Here is a 24054-nt window from a genome sequence, read left to right as displayed (position 1 = left end):
GGTGGAAAATCTAGTCAGGTGGAAGAAGGCAGCATGCATGAGGTTTAGGAAGCAAGGATCAGATGGCTCTATTGAGAATTATAGGGAAGCAAGAAAGGAGCTTATGAAGGGGCTGAGAAGAGCAAGAAGGGGGCATGAGAAGGCCTTGACAAGTAGGGTAAAGGAAAACCCCAAGGCATTCTTCAATTATATGAAGAACAAAAGGATGACAGGAGTGAAGGTAGGACCAATTAGAGATAAAGGTGGGAAGATGTGCCTGGAGGCTGTGGAAGTGAGTGAGGTCCTCAATGAATACTTCTCTTTGGTATTCACCAATGAGAGGGAACTTGATGGTAAGGACAATATGAGTGAGGTTAATGTTCAGGAGCATGTTGATATTAAGGGACAGGAGGTGTTGGAGTTGTTAAAATAAATTAGGATCAATAAGTCCCCGGGGCCTGAAGGAATATTCCCCAGGCTGCTCCACGAGGTGAGCGAAGAGATTGCTGAGCCTCTGGCTAGGATCTTTATGTCCTCGTTGTCCATGGGAATTGTACTGGAGGATTGGAGGGAGGCGAATGTTGTCCCCTTGCTCAAAAAAAGTAGTAGGGATAGTCCGGGTAATTATAGACCAGTGAGCCTTATGTCTGTGATGGGAAAGCTATTGGAAAAGATTCTTAGAGAGAGGATCTATGGGCATTTAGGGAAACATGGACTGATCAGTGACAGTTAGCATAGCTTTGTGAAGGGCAGATCGTGTCTAACAAGCCTGATAGAGTTCTTTGAGGAGGTGACCAGACATATAGATGAGGGTAGTGCAGTGGATGTGATCTATATGGATTTTAGTAAGGCATTTGACAAGGTTCTACATGGTAGACTTATTGAGAAAGTCAGAAGGCATGGGATCCAGGGAAGTTTGGCCAGGTGGATTCAGAATAGGCTTGCCTTCAGAAGGCAGAGGGTCATGGTGGAGGGAGTACATTTAGACTGGAGGATTGTGACTAGTGGTGTTCCACAAGGATCTGTTCTGGGACCTCTAATTTTCATGATTTTTATTAACGACCTGGATGTGGGAGTAGAAGGGTGGGTTGGCAAGTTTGCAGACAACTCAAAGGTTGGAGGTGTTGTAGATGGTGTAGAGGATTGTTGAAGATTGCAGAGAGACATTAATAGGATGCAGAAGTGGGCTGAGAAGTGGCAGATGGAGTTCAACCCGGAGAAGTGTGAGGTGGTACATTTTGGAAGGACAAACTCCAAGGCAGAGTACAAAGTAAATGGCAGGATACTTGGAAGTGTGGAGGAGCAGGGGGATCTGGGGTTACATGTCCACAGATCCCTGAAACTTGCCTCACAGGTAGATAGGGTAGTTAAGAAAGCTTACGGGGTGTTAGCTTTCCTAAGTCGAGGGTTAGAGTTTAAGAGTCGAGAAGTAATGATGCAGTTCTATAAAACTCTGGTTAGGCCACACTTGGAGTGCTGTGTGCAGTTCTGGTCGCCTCACTATAGGAAGGATATGGAAGCATTGGAAAGGGTACAGAGGAGATTTTCCAGGATGCTGCCTGGTTTGGACAGTATGCATTATGATCAGAGATTAAGGGAGCTAGGGCTTTACTCTTTGGTGAGAAGGAGGATGAGAGGAGACATGATAGAGGTGTACTAGATAATAAAAGTAATAGATAGAGTGGATAGCCAGCACCTCTTCCGCAGGGCACCACTGCTCAATACAAGAGGACCTGGTTTTAAGGTAAGGGGTGGGAAGTTCAAGGGGGATAGTGGAGGAATGTTTTTTTACTCAGAGATTGGTTGGTGTGTGGAATGCACTGCCTGAGTCAGTGCTGGAGGCAGATACACTCTGTGAAGTTTAAGAGACTACTAGACAGGTATATGGAGGAATTTAAGGTGGGGGCTTATATGGGAGGAAGGGTTTGAGGATCAGCACAGCTCTGTGGTCCAAAGGGCCTGTAATGTGCTGTACTATTCTATGTTCTATGTTCAAACACATCCCCATGTGTGAATAAGTCTGCATGTAAACTACAGATGTGGAGTAGTAGTTATTAATGATGCCGCTGCCTCACATTCCAATAACCTGAGGCCAATTCTGCCTTCTGATTCTGATGTCCATTTTGCCAGGTTAAATGGAAACTGTTGATGTAGAGAGTTGGTAGGTATATAAGAGTGAAATCGGTGGGATGATATCTTTGCAGCATCAACTTGAAGAAGCATGAGACTAGTTTAGATGAACGTGTTTGATTTCTTGAATCATTTTCGCAGGAGGACTTTTTTAGGTGCTATATGACCTGATGAACATGTGATTGCATTGACTCCCTCTGCTCAGAAGAAAGACTTTTAAGTTGTCTGCTCCATTCTGTTACTGCTGCACGTGAGGGAATCAATTTAATTTCCTGTGACCCTGTTAAATTAGGTGTCTTGTGTGAGATATTTGGCACAGTTTTCACCCTGGTTAAGCTCAGAGTGAATTGACAATTCATCTTGCATCATCTTTGTTGATTTATAGAGGGAACAGTGACAAATAATATTTCAGTCATTAAAGAAAATTGTATTGGCATTGATATAAGATTGCAGCATGTATTTCTGACTGACCTTGGTGCTTATTTTTCACTATCTCCCATGACTCTATGTAACAGTGTTTATTTCAACACTCACAACACGCTGGAGGAACTCAGCAGGTCGGGCAGCACCCGTGGAAAAGATCAGTCGATGTTTCGGGCCGGAGCCCTTCATCAGTCCTGATCGTTTCCACAGATGCTGCCCGACCTGCTGAGTTCCTCCAGCGTGTTGTGAGTGTTGCTTTGACCCCAGCATCTGCAGATTATTTTGTGTTTAATGTTTATATCAGGTACTTAAATTGGTTCTCATTCTTAATATGAAAGGATTATCTGTGTGAAGTTGAACATTCTCCATGGGGCTGGCAGGGGGGAAGGTTTGTGTTTTAACCCAGGTGCTCATATATTGTCCAGATGTAATAGTTAATGAATGATTAATTTTCTTTCAGGTTATCACTACTTACAAGGGCAGTTTGGTTGTCAGCTGAATGATCATAGTCCCAACATAGGGATACTGAAGTTGGCTTACGATGGAAAATACATACTTAGCTTTGATAAAGACAAACTGGAGTGGATTGTACATGATCCAGTATTTCAGCCCTTCAAAAAGAAATGGGATAAAAATGAAAGAATGAACAAATATTTCAAGAACTTGTTAGAAAAGGACTGTGTGCGACTATGCAAGGACTATTATGCAGTTGGAAAAACATACCTGACCCGAAAAGGTGAGTTCAGGGCAGAATGCATTGTTTTGTGATTGTATGTGTTGAGTCATGTTTCTTTATTACTTGTAACCTGAACACACTCATTTCCTATTTCCTTATGAGTGAGAAGAATGTGATCTGGCATACGTTTGCTATGTGTGGTGGATCACCTGGAGGAAACCCACTCAGTGACAGAAAGTGGGTGTAAACTCCATATGAAGAGCAAAGGATGTTGTCCTTCATGAACTGTGGATTCCCTTGATGGTAGCTGAAAGAACAGCTGATGACATTATATCTATATTTTGCTATTCCATTCTAACTGCATCTCCTCTTTGGCATAGCGACCATAGGCTCGCCCTGGAACTCACCTACAACCCCTCCAGTCTTCTCTTTCAACACTTCCTGTCATATTCAACAGGATTCTACCACTAAACTTTTTTTTTTCTCTCATTTCATTCCATTCCCCATTCAGTCTTTTGCAGTGGTTATTCCATGTGCAAGTCTATGGTCTGCTCTGTTGACCCCACCACCCACTCAACTCATCAGGACACATGCAGCACATCATTTTATATCTTCCCTTCCCACTGCCAATGGACAGAGGCAGGAGGGATTAATGCACTTCCAGTCATGTACTGGAACATAAAATGAAGAAACCTACACCACAGTCCCAACCCTTTGACTCACAATGTTGTACCGACATTTTAATCTACTCTAAGATCAATCTATCTCATCCCTCCCACATAGCTGTCCATTTTCTATCATCCATGTAGCTACCTAAGAAATTCTAATCATAACTAATGTGTCTGCCTCTACCACCATGCACTCGCTACTCACATTTTTTTTTTTAAATAATTCACTGACATCCCTCCTGTACATTCCTCCAGTTGCCTTAAAATAATGCCCCCTTATAGCCATTTCCACCCTGGGAAAAAGAAACTTTGCATATTCATTCGATGTACACCTCTATCATCCTCTTGTATACCTCTAACCAGTTGCCTCTCATCCAGCTTTGTTCCAAGAGAAAAACCCTAGCTCACTCAAACTATCCCTGCAAGACAAGTGCTCTAATCCTGGCAGAGTCCTGGTGAATCTTTCTAAATCTTACACATCCTTCGTATAATGAGATGACCAGAAATGAACAGAAAAATCCAAGTGTGGTCTCATAATCAGGGTTTTATAGAACTGCAAAATTACTTCATGGCTCTTGAACCTATTCCCCTCACTGATGAATCCCAATGCACGGTACACCTTTTTACCCTATCAAATTTTGTGGGTACTTTGAGGGATCAATAGGCAAGGACTCCAAGTTTCCTTCACTTTTCCACACTGGCAAACATGTTGCAACTGTGTTTGCCTCCAAATTTGAATTTCCAAAATGAATCAATTTGCATTTTTCTGGGTTGAACTCCATCTGCAACTCTGAACCCAGCTCTGCATCCTGTTTATGTCCATTATAACATGCATTACTATTCACAACTCCAACAAACTCTGGGTCATCTGCAAATCTGCTAACCAAACCTTTCACTTCATCTAAGTCAATTATAACAATCACAAAGAGCAGGGGTGTGGTAAGACATCTCTGAATCCACACAGACACGTTTTATAGGATCCAAGGCCTCCTGAATTTCTGAATGACTTTTCTGCAGCCTTATCCAATGTATTAGTACATTCTATACACACGACTTCTGCTATATTACTTTCGTCAATGCTTTGTCGTATCCTCGATGAATTCAATAAGGCAATAAGATATAGGAGCAGAATAAGGTCATTTAGCCCATCGAGTTTGCTCCACTATTCCGTCGTGGCTGATCCCAAATCCTATTCAACCCCATACACCTGCCTTCTCACCATATCCTTTGATGCCCCGACTGATCAGGAAATAATGAACTTCTGCCTTAAATATATAGCCATGGACTTGGCCTCTACCACAGTGGAGACAGAGCATTTTTGCAGATTCACTGCTCTCTGGCTAAGAAACCTTCCTCCTTAACTCTGCTCAAAACATTGCCCATCAATTTGAGGCTGTGTTCTCTAGTTCTAGATGCCCCCACCATTGGAAATTTCCTCTCTACATCCATCCTATCTAATCTTTTCAACATTCGGTAGGTTGCAATGAGATCCCCATGCATTCTTCTAAATTCCAGTGAGTACAGATCTAAAGCTGCCATATGCTCCTCAAATGTTAACCTGTTCATTCCGTGCATCATCTTTGTTTACCTCCTTTGGTCTCTCTCCAATGACAACACATCCTTTCTGAGATATGGGGACCAAAACTGTTGACAGGAATCCAAATGCAGCCTGACCAATGTCTTAAGGCTCAGCATTATCTCCTTGTTTTCATATTCTATTCCCCTTGAAATAAATGTCAACATTACATTTGTCTTCTTTACCAAAGACTCAACCTGTAAGTTAACCTTCTGGGAGTCTTGGATGAGGACTCCCAAGTTCCTCTGCACCTCTGATGTTTGAACATTCTCCCCATTTAGATAATAGTCTGCACTATTGCTCTTTTTACCAAAATACAGTATCATACATCTCCCAACAGTATATTCCATCTGCAACCTTTTTACCTGTTCTACCTTGTCTAATTCCTGTTGCAGTCGCATTGCTTCCTCAGCGCTACCTACCCCACCACCTATCTTTGTATCATATGCAGACTTTGCCAAACAGACATCAATTCCATTATCCAAATCAATGACAAACAATGTGAAAAGTAACAGTCCTGATATGGGTTCCTGAGAAACTCTACTAACACTAGCAGACAACCAGAAAAATCTCCTTTTATTCCCACTCACTGCCTCCTGTCTGTCAGCCATTCATGCCAGTAACTTTCCTCCAATGCCACAGGATTTTATCATCTTAAGCAGCCTCATGTATGGCATCTTATCAAGTGCCTTCTGAAATTCTAATTAAGTGACATCCACTGCATCTCATTTGACCAATCTGCTTGTTACTTCCTCAAAGAGTCTAACAGATTTGTCAGGCAAGGTTTCCCTTCACAGAAATTATGCTGACTTTGACTTATTTTATCATCAGTCTCCAAGTTCCCTGAAACCTCATCCTTGGTAATAGTCTCCAACACTTTCCCAACCACTGAGGTTAGGTTAAATGGCCTATAATTATCTTTCTTTTGCCTTCCTCCATTCTTAAAGAGTGGAATGACATTTGCAATCTTCCAGCCCTCCAGGACTATACCAGGATCAAGTGATTCTTGAAAGATCATGACCAATGCATCTGCTATCTCTTCATCAACCTCTTGCAGCTCTCTGGGATGTAGTCCATCTGGTTCAGTTCACTTATCCACCTTAAAACCATTGAGTTTGCCTCACACTTTTTCCTTTGTAACAGCAATGGCACTCACTTCTGCACCCTGGACCATTGGCGTACTGCTAGTGTCTTCCACAGTGAAGACAGATGCAAAGTACTCATTAGGTTTGTCTGTCATTTCTTTGTCCCCAATTACTACTTCACTTGCATCATTAACAAAAGAAAATCTGCAAATGCTGAAATCCAAAGAACACACACATAATGCTGGAGGAAGTCAGCATCTATGGAATAAAAATAAGTGGGCCAAGATGCTTCAGCAGTACTGGAAAAAAAATAGATGAGGAGTAGATGTAAAAGGTGGGGGCAGGGGAGAGAGAAACACAAGCTGATAGGTGAAACTGGGAGGGGAAGTGATGAAGTAAAAAGCTGGGAAGTTGATTGGTGAAAGAGATGCAGGTCTGGAGAAGGAAGAGTCTGATAGGAGAGAACAGAAAGCCATGGAAGAAAGAAAAGTGGGGAGGAGCACCAGAGGGTGGTGATGGGCAGTCAAGGAGGTAAGGTGAGAGAGGGAAATAGATGTTCGTACCATCAGGTTGGAGGCTACCCAAATGGCATATAACGTGTTGTTCCTCCAACCTGAGTGTGGGCTCATCGCGACAGTACGGGAAGCCATGGATTGACATGTTGGAATGGGAAGTGAAATGAAAATATATGGGCACTGAGAAGTCCTGCTTCTTCTGGTGGATGGAGTGTAGGTGCTCTCAATCTTCATTGGGTCTCACTGATATACAGCAGGCCACCCCAGGAACACTGAACACACTATATGATCCCAACAGGCTCGCAGGTGAAGTGTCATCTCACCTGGAAGGACTGTCTGGGGCCCTGAATGGTAGTGAGAGAGGAGTTGTTGGGGCAGGTGTAGCACTTGTTCTGCTTACAAGGATAAGTACTAGGAGGGACGCTAGATGGAGCAGAGTGATGGTGGAGGCAAATTGGTTGTGTCTGATGTCCAGAAAGAGACAGAGTTTTGAGGTGTTCCTGGTGCAGTATGGAGGTGCATAGGGACTGGACATCCATAGTAAAAATAAGATTATGGGGGCAACAAACCTTCGTCCCTCCCCACTGATCTTCCTCCTGGCACTTATCCTTGCAAGCAGAACAAGTGATCATTGCCTTGACATGAAGCTCCCTAATAAGATCTGGGTTATTACACAACAGCCAATCTACAATGGTCTTTCCCGAGTAGGTGCAAGCACAAGATGCTTTAAAAAACCATCTCATAGACATTCAATAGAAGAGCTCCCAGATATCCAGAAATCTGAATCCCTGCCTCCACTCCAACTCTTCAGTCACACATTTATCTGCTACCGTATTCTATTCCTGTCATCATTGATGCATGATACAGGCAACAATGATGAGAATACTACTCTTGAGGTCCTGCTTCTCAGCTTTCTTCCTAACTCCATTTATTCTTTTATCAGGATCTCCTCCCTTATTTCTGCCTATGTCGTGGGAACCAATATGTACCACGACTTCTGCCTACTATCTGACTTCTGGAAAGCTATGCTGACTATCGCTAATCAGAATATGCTTCTCCAGAGCTCATAAATCCTGTATCCAAGAATTTTATCCAAATATCTGCCTACTGCTGAATTAAGACCTATTGGTATCTAATTCCCAGACTCCCTATCTTGAACAAAGGAATAACATTTGCCATCTTCTAATCTTCTGCTACTGCTCCTGTGGTCACTGAAGGCATAAAAATAATCATCAAAGGCACAGTAATCTCTTCTCTTGGAAGTTTTCATGTCTTACTGTTTTACAACATTGAATCACAGAGAATTTAATTTGCTTTTTTTGACACTGATCAATAGAAAACAGCTCTTTCACTTCGAAGTGAAAATGGATCTATACAAAGTGGTCTAAATTAATTACAAATATAAAACACAAACTAATTGCCTGAGTATTCACCACCTTTAATATGACACACCAAACCATCACTTGTGCAGTCAATTGGTTTTAGAAGTCACATAATTAATTAGGTGTCCTAGCTATATATCAGGTTGTGTGCAGTCAAAGTGTTTAAATTGATTATAGTAAGAATACACCTGTATCTGGAGGGTCTCCACTTGGAGTACTGTGCTCAGTTCTTGTCACCTCACTACTGGAAGGGTGTGGATACTGTAGAAAGAGTGCAGAGGAGGTTTACAAGGATGTTGCCTGGATTGGAGGGCATAGCTTATGCCAGTAGATTGAGTGTACTTGGCCCTTTCTCCTTGTAGTGACGGAGGATGAAAGGTGATTGATAAAGGTGTACAAGATGATGAGGGGCATTGATCATGTGGCTAGCCAAAGGCTTTTTCCTAGGGTTGAAATGACTAACACGAGGGGACATAGTTTTAAAGTGTTTGGAAATGGGTATTGAGGGGACGTCAGGGTGAGTTTTTCACACAGAGAGTAGCAGTGCGTGGAATGCAATCTCGGCAGTGGAAGTGGATACAATAGATTCTATTCACAGCCTCTTGGATATGTATATGGAGCTTAGAAAAATAGAGGGCTATGCTCTAGGGAAATTCTAGGTAATCTCTAAATTAGGTTACATAGCTGGCACAACATTATGGGCCAAAGGGCCTGTTATGTGCTGTAAATTTCTATGTTCTATGCTCAACTACTGGAGAGTCAGTCTCCTGGCAAACACTGCACCATGAAGACAAAAGAGCACTCCAAGCAACTCCACAGAAAGGATACTGAAAAGCAGAAGTCAGGAGCTTGATTCAAGAAAATTTCCAAATCACTTGGAGTATAGCTAAGTCAATCATCAAGAAATGGAAAGAATATAGTACAACAGTAAATATGTCTAGAACAAGCCATCCTCAAAAACTGAGTGAACATGCAAGAGGGAGAAAAGTGGGGAAGGCATCCAAAAGACCTTTGCCAACTCTGGAGTTGTTACAAGCTTCAGTGGCTAAGATGGGAAAGCCTGCGCATACATCACCAATTGCCCTCAACTGTACCTCACCAGTCACAGCTTTATGGGAGAGTGGCAAAGGAAAAGCCACTAATGAGGGGAAAAACTCACATGAAACCTTGGCTAGAGTTTGCCGGAAGGTATGTGTAATACTCTGAAGTCAGCCAGAAGAAGGTTCTATGGTTTGATGAAAGCAAAATTGAGCTTCTTGGCCATCAGACTAAATACCATGTTTAGCATTGCAAACACCGCACATCACCAGAAACACAGCATCCCTTCTGTGAAGGAAGTTGGTGGCTGCGTCATGCTGTGGGGATATTTCACTGCAGCAGGCCCTGAAAAACGTGAAGTTAGAGGGTAAAATGAATGCAGGAAAATACAGGGCAATCCTGGAGGAAAACCTATTGCAGTCTGCAAGAGAACTGCGACTTGGGAAAAGATTTGTTTTCCAGCAAAACAATAATCCAAAGCATAGAGTCAAAGCTACACAGGAATGGCTTAGAAACAACAAAGTCAATGTCCTGGAGTGGCCAAATCAGTGCAGACCTCAATCCAATTGAAAATTCGTGGCTGGACTTGAAGTGGCTGTTCTCTCACGATCTCCATGCAATCTGACAGAGCTTGAGTAGTTTTATTAAGAAGGGCGAGGAAAAATTGCAGTGTCCAGATGTGCAAAGCTGATAGAGACCTATCCACACAGAATCAAAACTGCAATTGGTGCCAAAGGTGCATCTACCAAATACTGACTTGAAAAGGGTGAGTAATTATGCAATCAATTATTTAATGTTTAATAATTGCAATACATTTAGACCAATTTGTTGAAATTTGTTTCACGTTCACAGGAAAGTGTCTTTTCTGTTGATCAGTGTGAAAAAAGCGTAAGTAAATCCATTGTGATTCAATGCTATAAAACAAGAAAACTTCCAAGAGGTGTGAATACTTTTTATATGCTCTGCATATAATTAATGTAACTCAGATTTTTCTCTACATTTACCACATTTTATTGTACTGCTGCCATATAGTTATCAAATTTCACAACATATGCTGATGATATTAATTTTCATTCTGATCTGTTTCTCTGGGGTAAGCATAGAATACTCCTATTAGAGTCATTGCTACTTTCCTCTTGCTTGTTCGCACCTGCGCTGAGATTCTCCATTCTACAGTCGTCCATTATATGACCTCTTGCACTGTGACCGCAAGGACAATGTAAACTTGTGAGCAGCTGCTTATTTTCCTTCTGTGCTTGTTGTAGCATTCCAAACTCAATATCTGATGCTCAGTTTTAAGGTAGTTTACTTTTTCTGACTGTATCAGAATTGGCCATTCCTACTGAAAGTTATTGACCAGTGACTGACTGACTGACTGCTCAAGTCCTTATAGAGCAGCATGGAACCCTTGGGGAACCGTGATCACAATATGATCGAGTTAACATTGAAATCTGAGGGGGAAAAAATAAAATCCAATGTGTCAGTATTCCAGTGAATAAAGGAAATTACAATGGCATGACAGGGGACCTGGCCAAAGTTGACTGGAAAGGGATATTTGCAGGAAAGACAGCAGGGCAGCAATGACTGGAGTTTCTGTGAAAAACGATGGAAGTGCAAGACAGATATAGTGCAAATAAAAGAAGAAATTTTCAAAGAAGGATATTACCGTGACTTGCAAGTGAAGTCAGAGCCAAAGTAAAAGCAAAAGAGAGGGCATACAAGGAAGCCAGAGCTAGTGGGAAGATAAAGGATTGGGGAGTTTTTAAAAACTTGCAAAAGGAAACTAAGTCGGACATTTGGAAGGAAAAGATGAATTATGAGGGAAAGCTGATGACTGATAGTAAAAGAATGTACTAAAAGTTTTTTTTAAGTATATAAAGGATAAAAGAGAGTTGAGGGAAGATATAAGATCAATAAAAATGACATTGGAGATATCTTAATGAGAGGTGCAGAAATGGTAGAGGAACTGAATGTGTATTTTGCATCAATCTTCACAGTGAAAGATGTCTGAAGTATACTGGACATTCAAGAGTGTCAGGGAAGTGAAGTTTGTGCAGTGAAAATTACGACTAAGAAGGTGCTCAGGAAACTTAATGGGAGGGTGGATAAATCTCCTGGATCTGATAGAATGCTCCCTCGGGTTCTGAAGGAATTAGCTGGAGAGATTGTGGAAGCATTGACGATGATTTTTCAAGAATTGATAGATTCTGGCATTGTACAAGATGACTAGAAAATTGCAAATGTTACTCTGCTATTTAGGAAGGGTGGGAGGCAGCAAAAAGGAAACTATAGACCTGTTAGCCTGACATTAGTGGTTGGGAAGTATTGGAATCGATTGTTAGGGATGAGATTACAGAGTACCTGGAAGATATACTGACATTGGAGAGGGTTGACAGAAGATTCACAAGAATGATTCCAGGAGTAAAAGGGTTACTGTATAAGGAACATCTGGCAACTCTTGGCCTGTATTCCCTGGAGTTCAGGAGAATGATGGGGGATCTCATAGAAACATTCCGAATGTTAAAAGGCCTGAACAGATTAGGTATGGCAAAGTTATTTCCTATGATAGGAGATTCTAGGACAAGAGGGCACGACTTCAGGATTGAAGGATGTTCTTTTAGAACTGAGATGCAGAGAAATTACTTTAGTCAGAGGGTGGTAAATCTGTGAAATTTGTTGTCACAAGCGGCTGTGGAGGCCAAGTCAGTGGGTCTATTTAAGGCAAAAATAGATAGGTTCTTGATTAGTCAGAGCATCAAAGGGTATGGGGTGAAGGCAGGGGAGTGGGGATGACTGGAAGAATTAGATCAGCCCATGATTGAATGGCAGAGCAGACCTGATGGGCCAAATGACCTACCTCTGCTCCTATATCTTACGGTCTTTACAATCCTGGTTCCTTTATCTCTCTTACTCTCTCTCTCCCAAACCCTCTGAATGGGTGACCTCCTCTACAACTTTGTGCAATCAACGGATTAATGCAGGAAGTTAAAGAGATTAGAATAGATTAATGGGAGACTTCAACACCTTTTTTCCCAAGAGGAAGCTGGCTTCACTCTATCCTGTCATCTCTCCTCTTCCTCTCCTGCAACTGAAAAAATACTAATTTCTTCTTCTCTGTTTTGGTAAAAGCTTTGCAGTCTGAAAAGTTAAAACTGTTTCTGATTTTGTCAATTCTGCATGATTCAGTAAATTCTTAAGTATTTTCAGATTTCTTGTAGAAGATTGAAGCCTGATTATGGGAACTGAGAGACTTGCTCTACCTGCCGTGCTACAGTGTCACCCCAGTGTGTATCAGTCACTATCCTTTTTTCTAAATATGACATGGTGGAATTGTTTATTTTTCACTTTCTTTAATTTTTTTTTTTACATGAAGCATTCAGCCCAGTAAAACAACAGTTAATCACATCTACCTCTCAGTTCCAGAGGCCTGGATTTAAGGATACAGAAGTATAGGAGCAGGTGTCAGCCATTTGGTCATCAAACTTGGCCTGCCAATTAGTGGCTGATCTGCCCAAACCCTTAACTAGGCTTCTTTGCCAGTTTCCTAAGAATCTCAATTCCTCCATCTTTCAGCAATACAATCACATTTGTTTTTCATGTATGAAGAGGCCTAGCTTCCTCAAATGTCCAGTATAGAGAGTGCCTGAGATTGATCACCCTCTGTGAATGGAAATACTTATACATTTTGTTTGTAAATAATCTGTCCCTTTGCTTGGAAAGTTGTTCCATCCCACCCCCCAACCTAATGAAAATGCTCTCAAGTGAAGTTTGCTTTCCAACCATGCCCTTCATTTAATAACGTCATTTATTTACTATAGTCAATTACATGCCCTAGTGAAAGCATTTTATGTGCTGACTGAAGATTTTATGTTCTGCCTGAAATCATGTCTGTTTCGATGATGTGCTATCACTTCCAGTATATGACAAAGATGAGTTGATTGAGACATGTAGCCCCCATGGCCACCCTCAGAGTCGCTCGGCTCGCTGTCGTCTAGGGAAACAGCCCTCAACCCCGGCAAACTGGGTAATTAGTTTGTGTGGATGCTGTGTGATGTACCCCACCCCACCCAAATAACACCCAATACACCAGATACGATTAAATGATTTACAGTTTATACATATTACTGGAACTATATAATTAAGAGAGAATAAAATATAAAAGGAAAATAAAAGGCACCACACTTATCAAAGTTCAATCCTTCGTGCACAAAAAGTTGGAGCTCAAGACCCTTCTTCTTCCTTCGACCCCTCAGACCACCTCGCCCGGCCCCCTGGGACCAACAACGGTGGTTGACCAGACACTCTACACGAGTCCACCTCCGTCTCCTCTCCTCGCCGAATGCCCTCCTTGGGGTCCTACCCTGTTAGCGGACATCACAGCACCTGGTTCATCCTCTGTCCCTCTCTCCCGCCTTCTGCCCCCAAACCCCGCGCATCCACATCTTCCAGATACACCAAAATCATGACAACTATCCCAATTGGTTAATAGCACACTGTCTAGCTAGAGACTTTCTCAGCATTTAACATAACAAAGAAGCATTCCCGAGGACAACATAACAAAGAAGCCATTTTAATTAGCCTACGCAGTAAAAGACGAAACCCCCTTACACCCTCCCTCCCCCAGCAAATAAAGTCATATCCTCATGACTTCTAAATAACTTGCCAACCAGTCTTGCAGACACACAACACACACATACACAGGTACACACAGTGACGGTGCTCCCCAAGCAGTGGACCTTACGCCCATCCCACGGGCACTACATAGGTCAACCTATCTGGGAGCTTCTTAACCCTCTGAGACCTCCGTACCCCCTCACCTAAACCCAAAAGTCTCAGACTCTACTAGGGGATAACTCGGGCCTGCTTGCCAACTCCTCTTTCACTCAGGCCACCATTACAGCTCGGAGCCCCCTGTCCCGCATCTGGGGCCCCGCTTCTTTTCCTTCCTGAACCTGCCGTAACCCAGACTGCCCACAGCTAGCCCTCCCCACTGCACCTGATTCAGTGGGAGAAGGAACAAAGGTCTCTTCCTCAATCACGGGGAAGTTAACGAAAGGCAGCATGTACCACATGTGCAGCACATCATCCTTCGAATCCGTATCCTTCCTCATTCCCTCGATCGGTAGCGGCTGTTTGAGTTTCTCCAAACTGAAACATTTAGCCGGGGCTACCCTTCAGCCTCCTGCAGTCGAGACATCTGCTTCTTCGGGGACTCCTTCAACTCTCGCCACAGCCTCAGCAATTCTGACTCAGGGCTCTTGGCCATCTCAATCTGGGACACAGCTACCCCACCAGCTTCTTCCACCCTGACCTGAAAAGCAGCAGTTAAAGGAAGTTAAGCCTCCAGTTTTTTCTTCCTGATGATGTCTTCCAGGTGAACTTTCAGTTTTTCCATTCTTTTCTGGATCGACGTCTTGAGTTTCTGCTGATCCCTTCGAAGGTGGGTCATTGTTTCTTCTCGCTGGATTAATTCATCAGTACATGACCGCAGTGTCGGCTTGGAATTCTGTTGCTCCTTCTCCACGTTGATGAGTGTGAATTGCAAGTCTGCAATGGTCGTCCCACAAACATGGCACTCAGTCTCCGGCCAGCATTTCTGAGCACTCAGTTCAGCAGTGCAACTCTCCTCTCTCCCCTGTGTCTCATTAATGGGATTTCCATCCCCAGGTTCCCCACCGTCTGTTCCAACACCAGGAAGTTCAACTGGTAGGTCGGGTCATTTTTCTCACATTGCACCTGTTACGTACCCCATAACTGGGTTGCCAAACCAGCAGAAATGGATCACTCAGTTGGAGTCTGGATTACTAGAACTAAGAAAGTTTTATTAAAGAAACAAACAACACAGTACTCTAATCAAAAGGATAATAAATGCAACAGTTCAGCAATGATAAACACACATGTACACAGAATTAGGATAACAGGATCAATCAAGCTCTATCGTCGTCTAGGGGTAAATGACCAGTTTCAAAGTGATGCAAAGTTCAGTTCAATTGAATTCAGTTCAGTTCGTAGTAATCACTGCCGTGGGAGATGGACAGTGGGGGGAAGGAGAGAGAGAGCAAAACGAATGAATATTCAAACGGCTTCCACACAGACCTTCGATATTCTTCGCAGTCAGCTTTCGGGCGAGCCCTTTGTGATGTCTTCTGAGGTCACCGACCGTGACCCCTCCGTTTCCAGATACGATCGTTTCTCTGCGGTGAACCTGGCACCCAGGCAAGGGCGGACACACACACCAGGTTCCCGCCGATCGTGCCTTTCCACCCTGTGCGTCTATGGCTTGGTCCCGCGACCGGCCCTCCAAAACTTCCCACCGACTTATGGGAGGCGCACCGCTTCCAGGGTCTTGTTACCTCGTGGTGTCGTGTGTGTCTTGCCTTAGCGAACCTGCCCCTTTTTATCCCCCTGCGGGGTATCGCCTGTCCATCACTTCAAACAGTTCAGGGTTCAAAGGGGGAGCCGATCTTGACAGCTCTCCTACCGTTAAACTCTCCCGTCCCTTCATTAACATCTCCAAATGCTGCTCCATTGTTTCCTTATCTATCTTTCTCCTGAAGATAGGTGGCAGACCAATTGCTGATCCCACTGGTGCCAGCACAGGACAGCTAACATCTTAATCTATGTGTATTCTCGTCACACACCAAACTCCTCCGGCCAAAAACTCCTCCACATTTGACACTTCGCTTCTGTCGCCCGGGCTCAGTCCCTCGCCTCGCCGTATAGTCCCCCCACGCGAATCCAAGCTCTAGGAGGTCATCCACAGACGTCAAAACTCCACACACCTTCTCTTCCCCCATGGTCGTCCTCATGCCCCGCGGGAAGGATGCAGGGGCTCTGGATGTGCCCCTGGGCATCTTTTCGGATTGGAAGAATCCTAGGGAACTAATAACGGCCGTCTTCGGCTCAACAGCCGCACTCCTGGGGATCTGGCAACATCCACTCTTCAGATCCAGCACATTAAACCACGTCGCATAATCTGCACACAGGCTGCCTCCACCTTCCACGGCGCCAGGGTCCAGCTGCCGCAACCTCTCTCTCACTGAGGTGTCTTTAGCGGTCAACTCCCCTCCTTCGTGGTAGTTTGGGCCATCTACTAAGAGGGTCTCACCCTCAGCTACTTTCCCCAGGCCGTACAACCGCTGCTTTCACTTAAATTCGGTACCGGCTCAAGGCTGCTACACACGTCCTCAGAGGCAACTCGTACGCTTGGTGCCCAGACAATGTCCCCATGAACTCCAGGATCATTAACCAATCATCGTCTTCTGGATAACTACTGGCACTGGTACCCAAAATCTCCGGTGCCCTTGCGGTTGTCAAGGGTAAATGCTTCAGACACCGGTTGTAAAACGAACTGTACAACAACTTGACCTGCGCCTTGGGGTCGAGGATGGCTTTAGCATCGCTTCCCTCTATCCATAACGACACCCTGGGGTGTGCTCCCTCTAAGCCTCCAAGAATAGGGTCTTCTCCTTTCGGAAGTTCATTGGTACATTGCTGGGAGCGTGCTTCCCCAGAGACCCCAAGCCGTTCCCCCACTGGACCTCCACTAGGTTTCCCGACACCTCTCTGATCAGCTGAACAACTGAAGGAGGGGCTGATCCCCTGAAATGATCCCCCGGCACTGCAAACAATTTAGCCGCCCTCCTAGCCAGAGAAGACACACTGAAAACTTTCCCCCCTTTTTCAAATAACTGATAGTTGTTACTACGGTGTAAGTAAGTGTAAGTGAACCTGACAGCTCTAACACCGTAAATACGTCACCAGCCCGCCTACTTAAACTTGCAACCAATCCCTGTCGCTCTCCCTCAACCGAGCACTGCCATTCATCTCACAACTGAGAGATCCGCTCCGCCCACGTCTCGCACGCCTCCGCCCCTTCTGGAGTGGACACTATCCGAAACACCAGGCGGAGCCTGCCAGAGCTAGAACATTTATTCGCACACACTACCTCCAAATCAGACCACTCTTTCCTCTCTCTCCCAACAGCATGGACAGCCCCCCGTTCCACTTCCAACTCGTCAATGCTAGCCTGAACTCGAACATAGACGGCACCCATACGCATACAGCAATAACCAGCAAATAACCCACCGAGACACACATTACAGATTTAAACAGAGCACCCACACAACATACCAGTAGACTCAATCCCGGAGTAAAAGAGGAAACCCTGTTACAGACGTTATTTACTTGTTAATTTATGTTTTATTTATTGAGATATAGTGCAGAACAGGTCCTTCCAGACCTTCAAGCCACACCACCCAGCAATCCCCCACCCCCATTTAATCCTAGGCTAATCATGGGACTATTTACAATGACCTATACTTAACCAGTAGATCTTTGGACTGTGGGAGGAAACCGCAGCACCTGGAGCAAACCCATGCAGTTACAAGGAGAATGTACAAACTCCTTATAGTCAGCGGTGGGAATTGAACCCAGGCTGCCTGCACTGCTAACCACTATGCTACCATGCTGGTTGTTGTATGTTGTTCTTAATGTAGGTGAATATGGGAGAAGAATTAAGGACTGATTGGATGATGGAAATGAAAGAGGGAAAATGAGATTAGTGGAATCGATTCTTTATGGTTGCAGTACAAATCATACTAGATCTAGTACTAGGTAATGAACCGGGTCAGGTCACAGATCTCTCAGTGGGTGAGCATCTGGGGGACAGTGATCACCGCTCCCTGGCCTTTAGCATTATCATGGAAAAGGATAGAGTCAGAGAGGACAGGAAAATATTTAATTGGGGAAGGGCAAATTCTGAGGTTATAAGGCTAGAACTTGTGGATGTGAATTGAGATGATGTTTTTACAGGGAAATGTACTATGGACACGTGGTCAACATTTAGAGATCTCTTGCAGGATGTTAGGGATAAATTTGTCCCGGTGAGGAAGATAAAGAATGGTAGGGTGAAGGAACCATGGGTGACAAGTGAGGTGGAAGAAGGCAGCATATATGAGGTTTAGGAAGCAAGGATCAGATGGGTCTATTGAGGAATATAGGGAAGCAAGAAAGGAGCTTAAGAAGGGGCTGAGAAGAGCAAGAAGGGGGCATGAGAAGGCCTTGGTGAGTAGGGTCAGGGACAGTCAGCATGGTTTTGTGAAGGGCAGATTGTGTCTAACAAGCCTGATAGAGTTCTTTGAGGAGGTGACCAGGCATATAGATGAAGGTAGTGCAGTGGATGTGATCTATATGGATTTTAGTAAGGCATATGACAAGGTTCCACACGGTAGGCTTATTCAGAAAGTCAGAAGGCATGGGATCCAGGGAAGTTTGGCCAGGTGGATTCTGAATTGGCTTGCCTGTAGAAGGCAGAGGGTCGTGGTGGAGGATTGTGACTACTGGTCTCCCATAAGGATCTGATCTGGGACCTCTACTTTTCATGATTTTTATTAACGACCTGGATGTGAGGGTAGAGGGGTGGGTTGGCAAGTTTGCAGATGACACAAAGGTTGGTGGTGTTGTAGACAGTGTAGAGGATTGTTGAAGATTGCAGAGAGACATTGATAGGATGCAGAAGTGGGCTGAGAAGTAGCAGATGGAGTTCAACCCAGAGGAGTGTGAGGTGGTACACTTTGGAAGGACAAACTCCAAGGCAGAGTACAAAGTAAATGGCAGGATACTTGGAAGGGTGGAGGAGCAGAGGGATCTGAAAGTTGCCTGAAAGTTGCCTCACAGGTGGATAGGGTAGTTAAGAAAGCTTATGGGGTGTTAGCTTTCATAAGTCGAGGCATAGCGTTCAAGAGTCGTGATGTAATGATGCAGCTCTATAAAACACTGGTTAGGCCACACTTGGTGTACTGTGTTCAGTTCTGGTCGCCTTAATATAGGAAGGATGTGGAAGCATTGGAAAGGGTACAGAGGAGATTCACCAGGATGCTGTCTGGTTTAGAGAGTATGCATTATGATCAGAGATTAAGGGAGCTAGGGCTTTACTCTTTGGAGAGAAGGAGGATGAGAGGAGAGATGATAGAGGTGTACAAGATAATAAGGGGAATAGATAGAGTGGATAGCCAGCGCCTCTTCCCCACGGCACCACTGCTCAATATAAGAGGACATGGCTTTAAAGTAAGGGGTGGGAAGTTCAAGGGGGATAGTAGAGGAAGATTTTTTTACTCAGAGTGGTTGGTGGATGGAATGCACTGCCTGAGTCAGTGGTGGAGGCAGATACACTAGTGAAGTTTAAGAGACTACTAGACAGGTATATGGAGGAATTTAAGGTGGGGGCTTATATGGGAGGCAGTGTTTGAGGGTCAGCACAACATTGTGGGCCGAAGGGCCTGTGCTGTGCTGTGCTATTCTATGTTCTATGTTCTATAACTAACATTTTGCAGCTGTACATTGATAGGATGCAGACTGTGCTGAGAGGTGGCAGATGGAATTCAAGCTGGAAAAGTGTGAGGCGATATACTTTGAAAGGACAGACGAATGCAGACTACAGGGTTAATGGCAGGATTTTTCACTTGCTAAAGCAACAGAGGAATCTTTGAGTTTTCAACCATAGATCACCCAAATTCACCATGGAATTTGATGGGGTGTATAAGAAGGCATGTAGTGTGCTGGCCTTAATTAGTTGAGAAATTGATTTCAAACAGAGGATATATACTAGGATGCTGCCTGGATTACAGATCATGTCTTATGAAAAATGTTGCATGAACTTTTCACTTTTGAGCAAGGGAGAATGAAAGCTGTCTTGATAAGATGACAGGGTGGGAAAGCAGCCCCTTTTTCCTCGGGAGGGGGTGTAATAGTTAATATGGGTGCTCATAATTTTAAGATGTTTGGAGGAAAGTATAGTGGGGAGGTCAGTAGTTTTTTTTTACACAGGGAGCAGTGGGTGCATGGAATGTGTTGCCAGATGTTGCAGTAGATACAGATACATTTGGGACATTTAAGATTCTCATTGGCATAGAAAGACAGATGGAAGGCAATATTGGTGGGAACCATTAGATTGATCTTGGATAGATTAAAATATTAACACAACATTATGGAAAAAAGGGCACATATACTATATACTATTTTTTTGTGTTCTATGTTCTATCATGTAGTTGTTCCTGAGGTCGGTCTTGATGCACAGAAGCGCAATTACTGGTTTCTCCAATGCAGCGTATTTGGGTTTTATCCAACGGCCATCAAAGTGAGTTGGTTCCAGAATGAGAAACATGTCTCTGAGACAAAATCTACTGGAGTATTACCAAATGAAGATGGAACATATCAACTGCGGTCTGTCCTTGATATTGATCCATTTGATGGCAAAAAGTATTACTGCCATGTCAATCATAGTAGCATGCCGAATGGGAAGACAGTCATCTGGGGTAAGGACATTCATATCTGAGCAGATAGAATAAGTTTTAGAACTATTAATAACAGAGTTTATCTTTATCATTTCCTATTTCCTTTTTAATCCTCCAGACTGCATCCTGTATTCTAATTCCTTTGAATCTTGTTTATACTAATATATTGTGTAGTCTTCCATGTTGCTGATGAATGAAAGCAAAAACTAACAATTTATAATTCCCATCTTCCAATGTTCATCACAGTGTAAATTTCTGTCCTTTGCTTTACACAGCATTTAGTTATACATCAGACATTGGTACCACAAATGCAACTTGTTCCAGTTGTTACTCATGTGAAATTGAAAGAAGTATTATCAAATGTATTGAACCAAGAAAGCTGTGAGAATGGAGAGAGAAGCCCTGTCATATTTTGTAATTATTGAGGTTTTAATTAAATGTTAGAAAATAAACTATCTTTAATCAACTGAATTAGCCACCAAAGTGTAATTGATTTATCTATTTATAAGCCCTGGATAAAATGTTCAATTGGATTGTTAAGTGCATAATAATATTTTTATCACAAATGCTGGGTACGATCATGCCCATCAAGTGGTAATCTGGCTACCTTTTGATATAAAATGCCATTGCCATTAAATACTGCCCCACAATTGGCCTCTTGCATTAACCATGGTGCAAAACCTTAACTGGACTAAGTGTTTAAAGCTGTGGTTATCTTACCCAGTCAGTAGCCAATGACTTACACATGATATGCTAAAGCCTCTCCACTATCTTCATGGTTCAAGCAGCACAAAATCATGAGGCCTGATTTCTACTGTGTGTGTGAAGCCACAAACTTTTTGCTTCCACGTATGTAGTGTGCACTGTCTGTAAAATACACTGCAGTCATTTGCCTAGGATACTCTAGCAACAAGAAGCAAATATATGACCAGTACAACCATGTACGATGAAGGCATAGAATATAGCATGTTACAGTAGAGTTCATGCACTACAGCTCATGATGTTGAGCGCCAGTTTTAACCTACTCCATGATCAACCTTGCCCTTCCCTGTAACATAGCCCCATGTTTTCCTATCACATGTGCCTATCTAGGATACTTTTAATTATCCTTAATGTATCTACCTCTAGTACCACTCCATGACAGCATATTCCATGTAATCAACGACTCCTTTATAAAGACCACAAAGAGCAGATATCCTAAAACAGATTCCTGCAGGAAATTATTGGTCACCAGCCTCAGGACAGAATATGCTTCATCTACAGTGACTTATTGTCTTCTATTGGCAAGCCAATTTTGTATCCAAACAGACCTGCTTCCCTGTATCCCATGCTTCCAGACTTTCTGAACAAGCCTACAATTTGGAACCTTATCAACTGCTTTACTAAAATCCATAAGCATCCTATCTACTGCTCTGCCTTCTCAATGTGCTTTGTCACAACTCCAAAAAGTTCAATCAGCTTTGTGAGGTATGACCTGCTCCTCATAAACCCATGTGTCTCCAAATACTCATCCTATATCTCAGAACATTTTCCAAAGGCCTGTCCACATCAGATGTCAAACTCACTAGTCTATAACTTCCAGGGTTATCTGTACTCCCTTTCTTGAACAAAAGAATATTTGCCAAGCTTCCCTCATCTCGTCCTATTACTGCTTCCAGTGAGCACGCAAAAACATCAGAAAAAGTGTATCAATCTCCTCCTTCATTTCCCATAGTAGCCTGGGGTATACCACCATCCAGTCCTAGGGACTTATCTATCCCAAAGTTCTTCAGAAGTTCCAGTGATTTCACTTAATATGAGTATGGTCAGACATATCATCATGTCCTTGCACTACCTTCACAATCATCAAGTTGCCTCTCACTGGTGAAAGCAGAAACAAAAAATTCATTAAGAACCTCCTATCAAACATGCATTGATCATAATTTATACTCATTTTTAAGGAGAAATGCAGTAAAACAAACAAGAACACAAAGTCCATGCTAGCACAACATTATGAAAATTCATTCTAATTTTACATCTTAATTTTTGCATTCTACTATGAAGTTGATTTGATTACACTACAACTTGCCAATATACACCCTATCCACTGCATTACTTTAACACATTGTTTCAGACCCAGGTTCCTTTCAAACTAATCACAAAATTGAGTTTTTGATCATTGTTCTTCAAATCATACTTTTATATCAAGCATTTAATTGATCCTCTCTGATTATTAACACTTAACCCTTTGCTGTCAGCTTCATGCTTTGTTCTGCAATGTGTTGTTTGCAAAGACCTGTTCTGCAAAGTCTATGGAGAAGAGAAGTTACTCTTTATAAAATAATGCACTGTATACATAGTTCAAGGGAATGCCAGGCTTCTAAAACAACATATAACCTACTTATTTGGAACAATGCCATATCTGCAAAGCTTATCATTATATTAGTATAATTGCAAAACTATTATTTTTCAGAAGACAGTGGGAAGAAGGACAGGCACATTGGGTTGATCGGTGTATGTGTTCTTTTATTGCTGAGTGCTATCCTTGCAGGAATTTATTGCTGGACAAAGAAGAGAAGCGGTAAGATGAAATTGCTAATGAAAACATTGACTTTGAAGAAAATGATCAATCCCAAGTAGAATAATGGAGTAGATGATGAGAATCTGTTACTGAAATGCCCAAACTGCACACTGCTATCATGCAGCCTTTGTACTGTTGGTATATTTTTCCCACAATCAGATATTTGAAAACTATTTATGTAGATGTGGAGTATCTGAAAATAATGCAGTTCATTACATTAATATATTTGAAGGATCCTTGGATATGGAAATGATATAAAATGGAAGTCTAGAGGTTGTGTGGGAAGAATAGGTTATATTGATATGGAGTAGATTTTTATATATTTATATTGTGTTCTAGGGCCTATACTGTTCTGCACACTTCTAGAAACATAATGAATTCACCTGCATGATATCCCAAAAATGAATTTGAAAACTGCATAATTCTGTAAAGAAAGGCACAAGAAACAAACTGCTGGTATAATGCTGAGTTAGGCATCATCTGTGGAGGCAAAGTAGTGGTTCACATTTCATATAATTTAGTTCACATTTAAGGTCAAGACAGCATCAGTGCTGAGAGTGTAAAGAAGGAATATTGAGGTTTACTACTGACCTATCTACACTGCAAAGGTGTGCTTGTTAGAGAATGTACAGTAAAGGCTTACCCTATTGGTTGCTGGTATTCTAGATTGTGCTGAGGAGATTCCAAAGGAAGTTGTTGGACATGGACTGTCTCAGTTATGAGGAGAG

The 24054-nt window shown here is 42.9% G+C and overlaps 1 protein-coding gene across 4 annotated transcripts in view; it reads left to right on the top strand.

Annotated features, from left to right (window-relative positions):
• The window catches only part of LOC140197375 (major histocompatibility complex class I-related gene protein-like), a 181769-nt gene that overhangs the window by 36532 nt on the left and 121183 nt on the right, over window positions 1-24054 (top strand). For 3 of the 4 annotated variants that reach the window (XM_072257330.1, XM_072257328.1, XM_072257332.1), the window contains 3 exons: window positions 2993-3268; window positions 20521-20787; window positions 23219-23326. In XM_072257330.1, the coding sequence (XP_072113431.1) occupies window positions 2993-3268; window positions 20521-20787; window positions 23219-23326 (651 nt within the window). The remainder of the gene's footprint in view (window positions 1-2992; window positions 3269-20520; window positions 20788-23218; window positions 23327-24054) is intronic. The other variant, XM_072257331.1, reaches the window with a different exon arrangement.

Source organism: Mobula birostris, chromosome 5 (assembly GCF_030028105.1).
Source record: "Mobula birostris isolate sMobBir1 chromosome 5, sMobBir1.hap1, whole genome shotgun sequence".
In the NCBI taxonomy this organism is placed as follows: Eukaryota; Metazoa; Chordata; class Chondrichthyes; order Myliobatiformes; family Myliobatidae; genus Mobula; species Mobula birostris.
The sequence above is the reverse complement of the archived record's forward strand: the minus strand, read 5'-3'. Positions and strand labels throughout refer to the sequence as shown.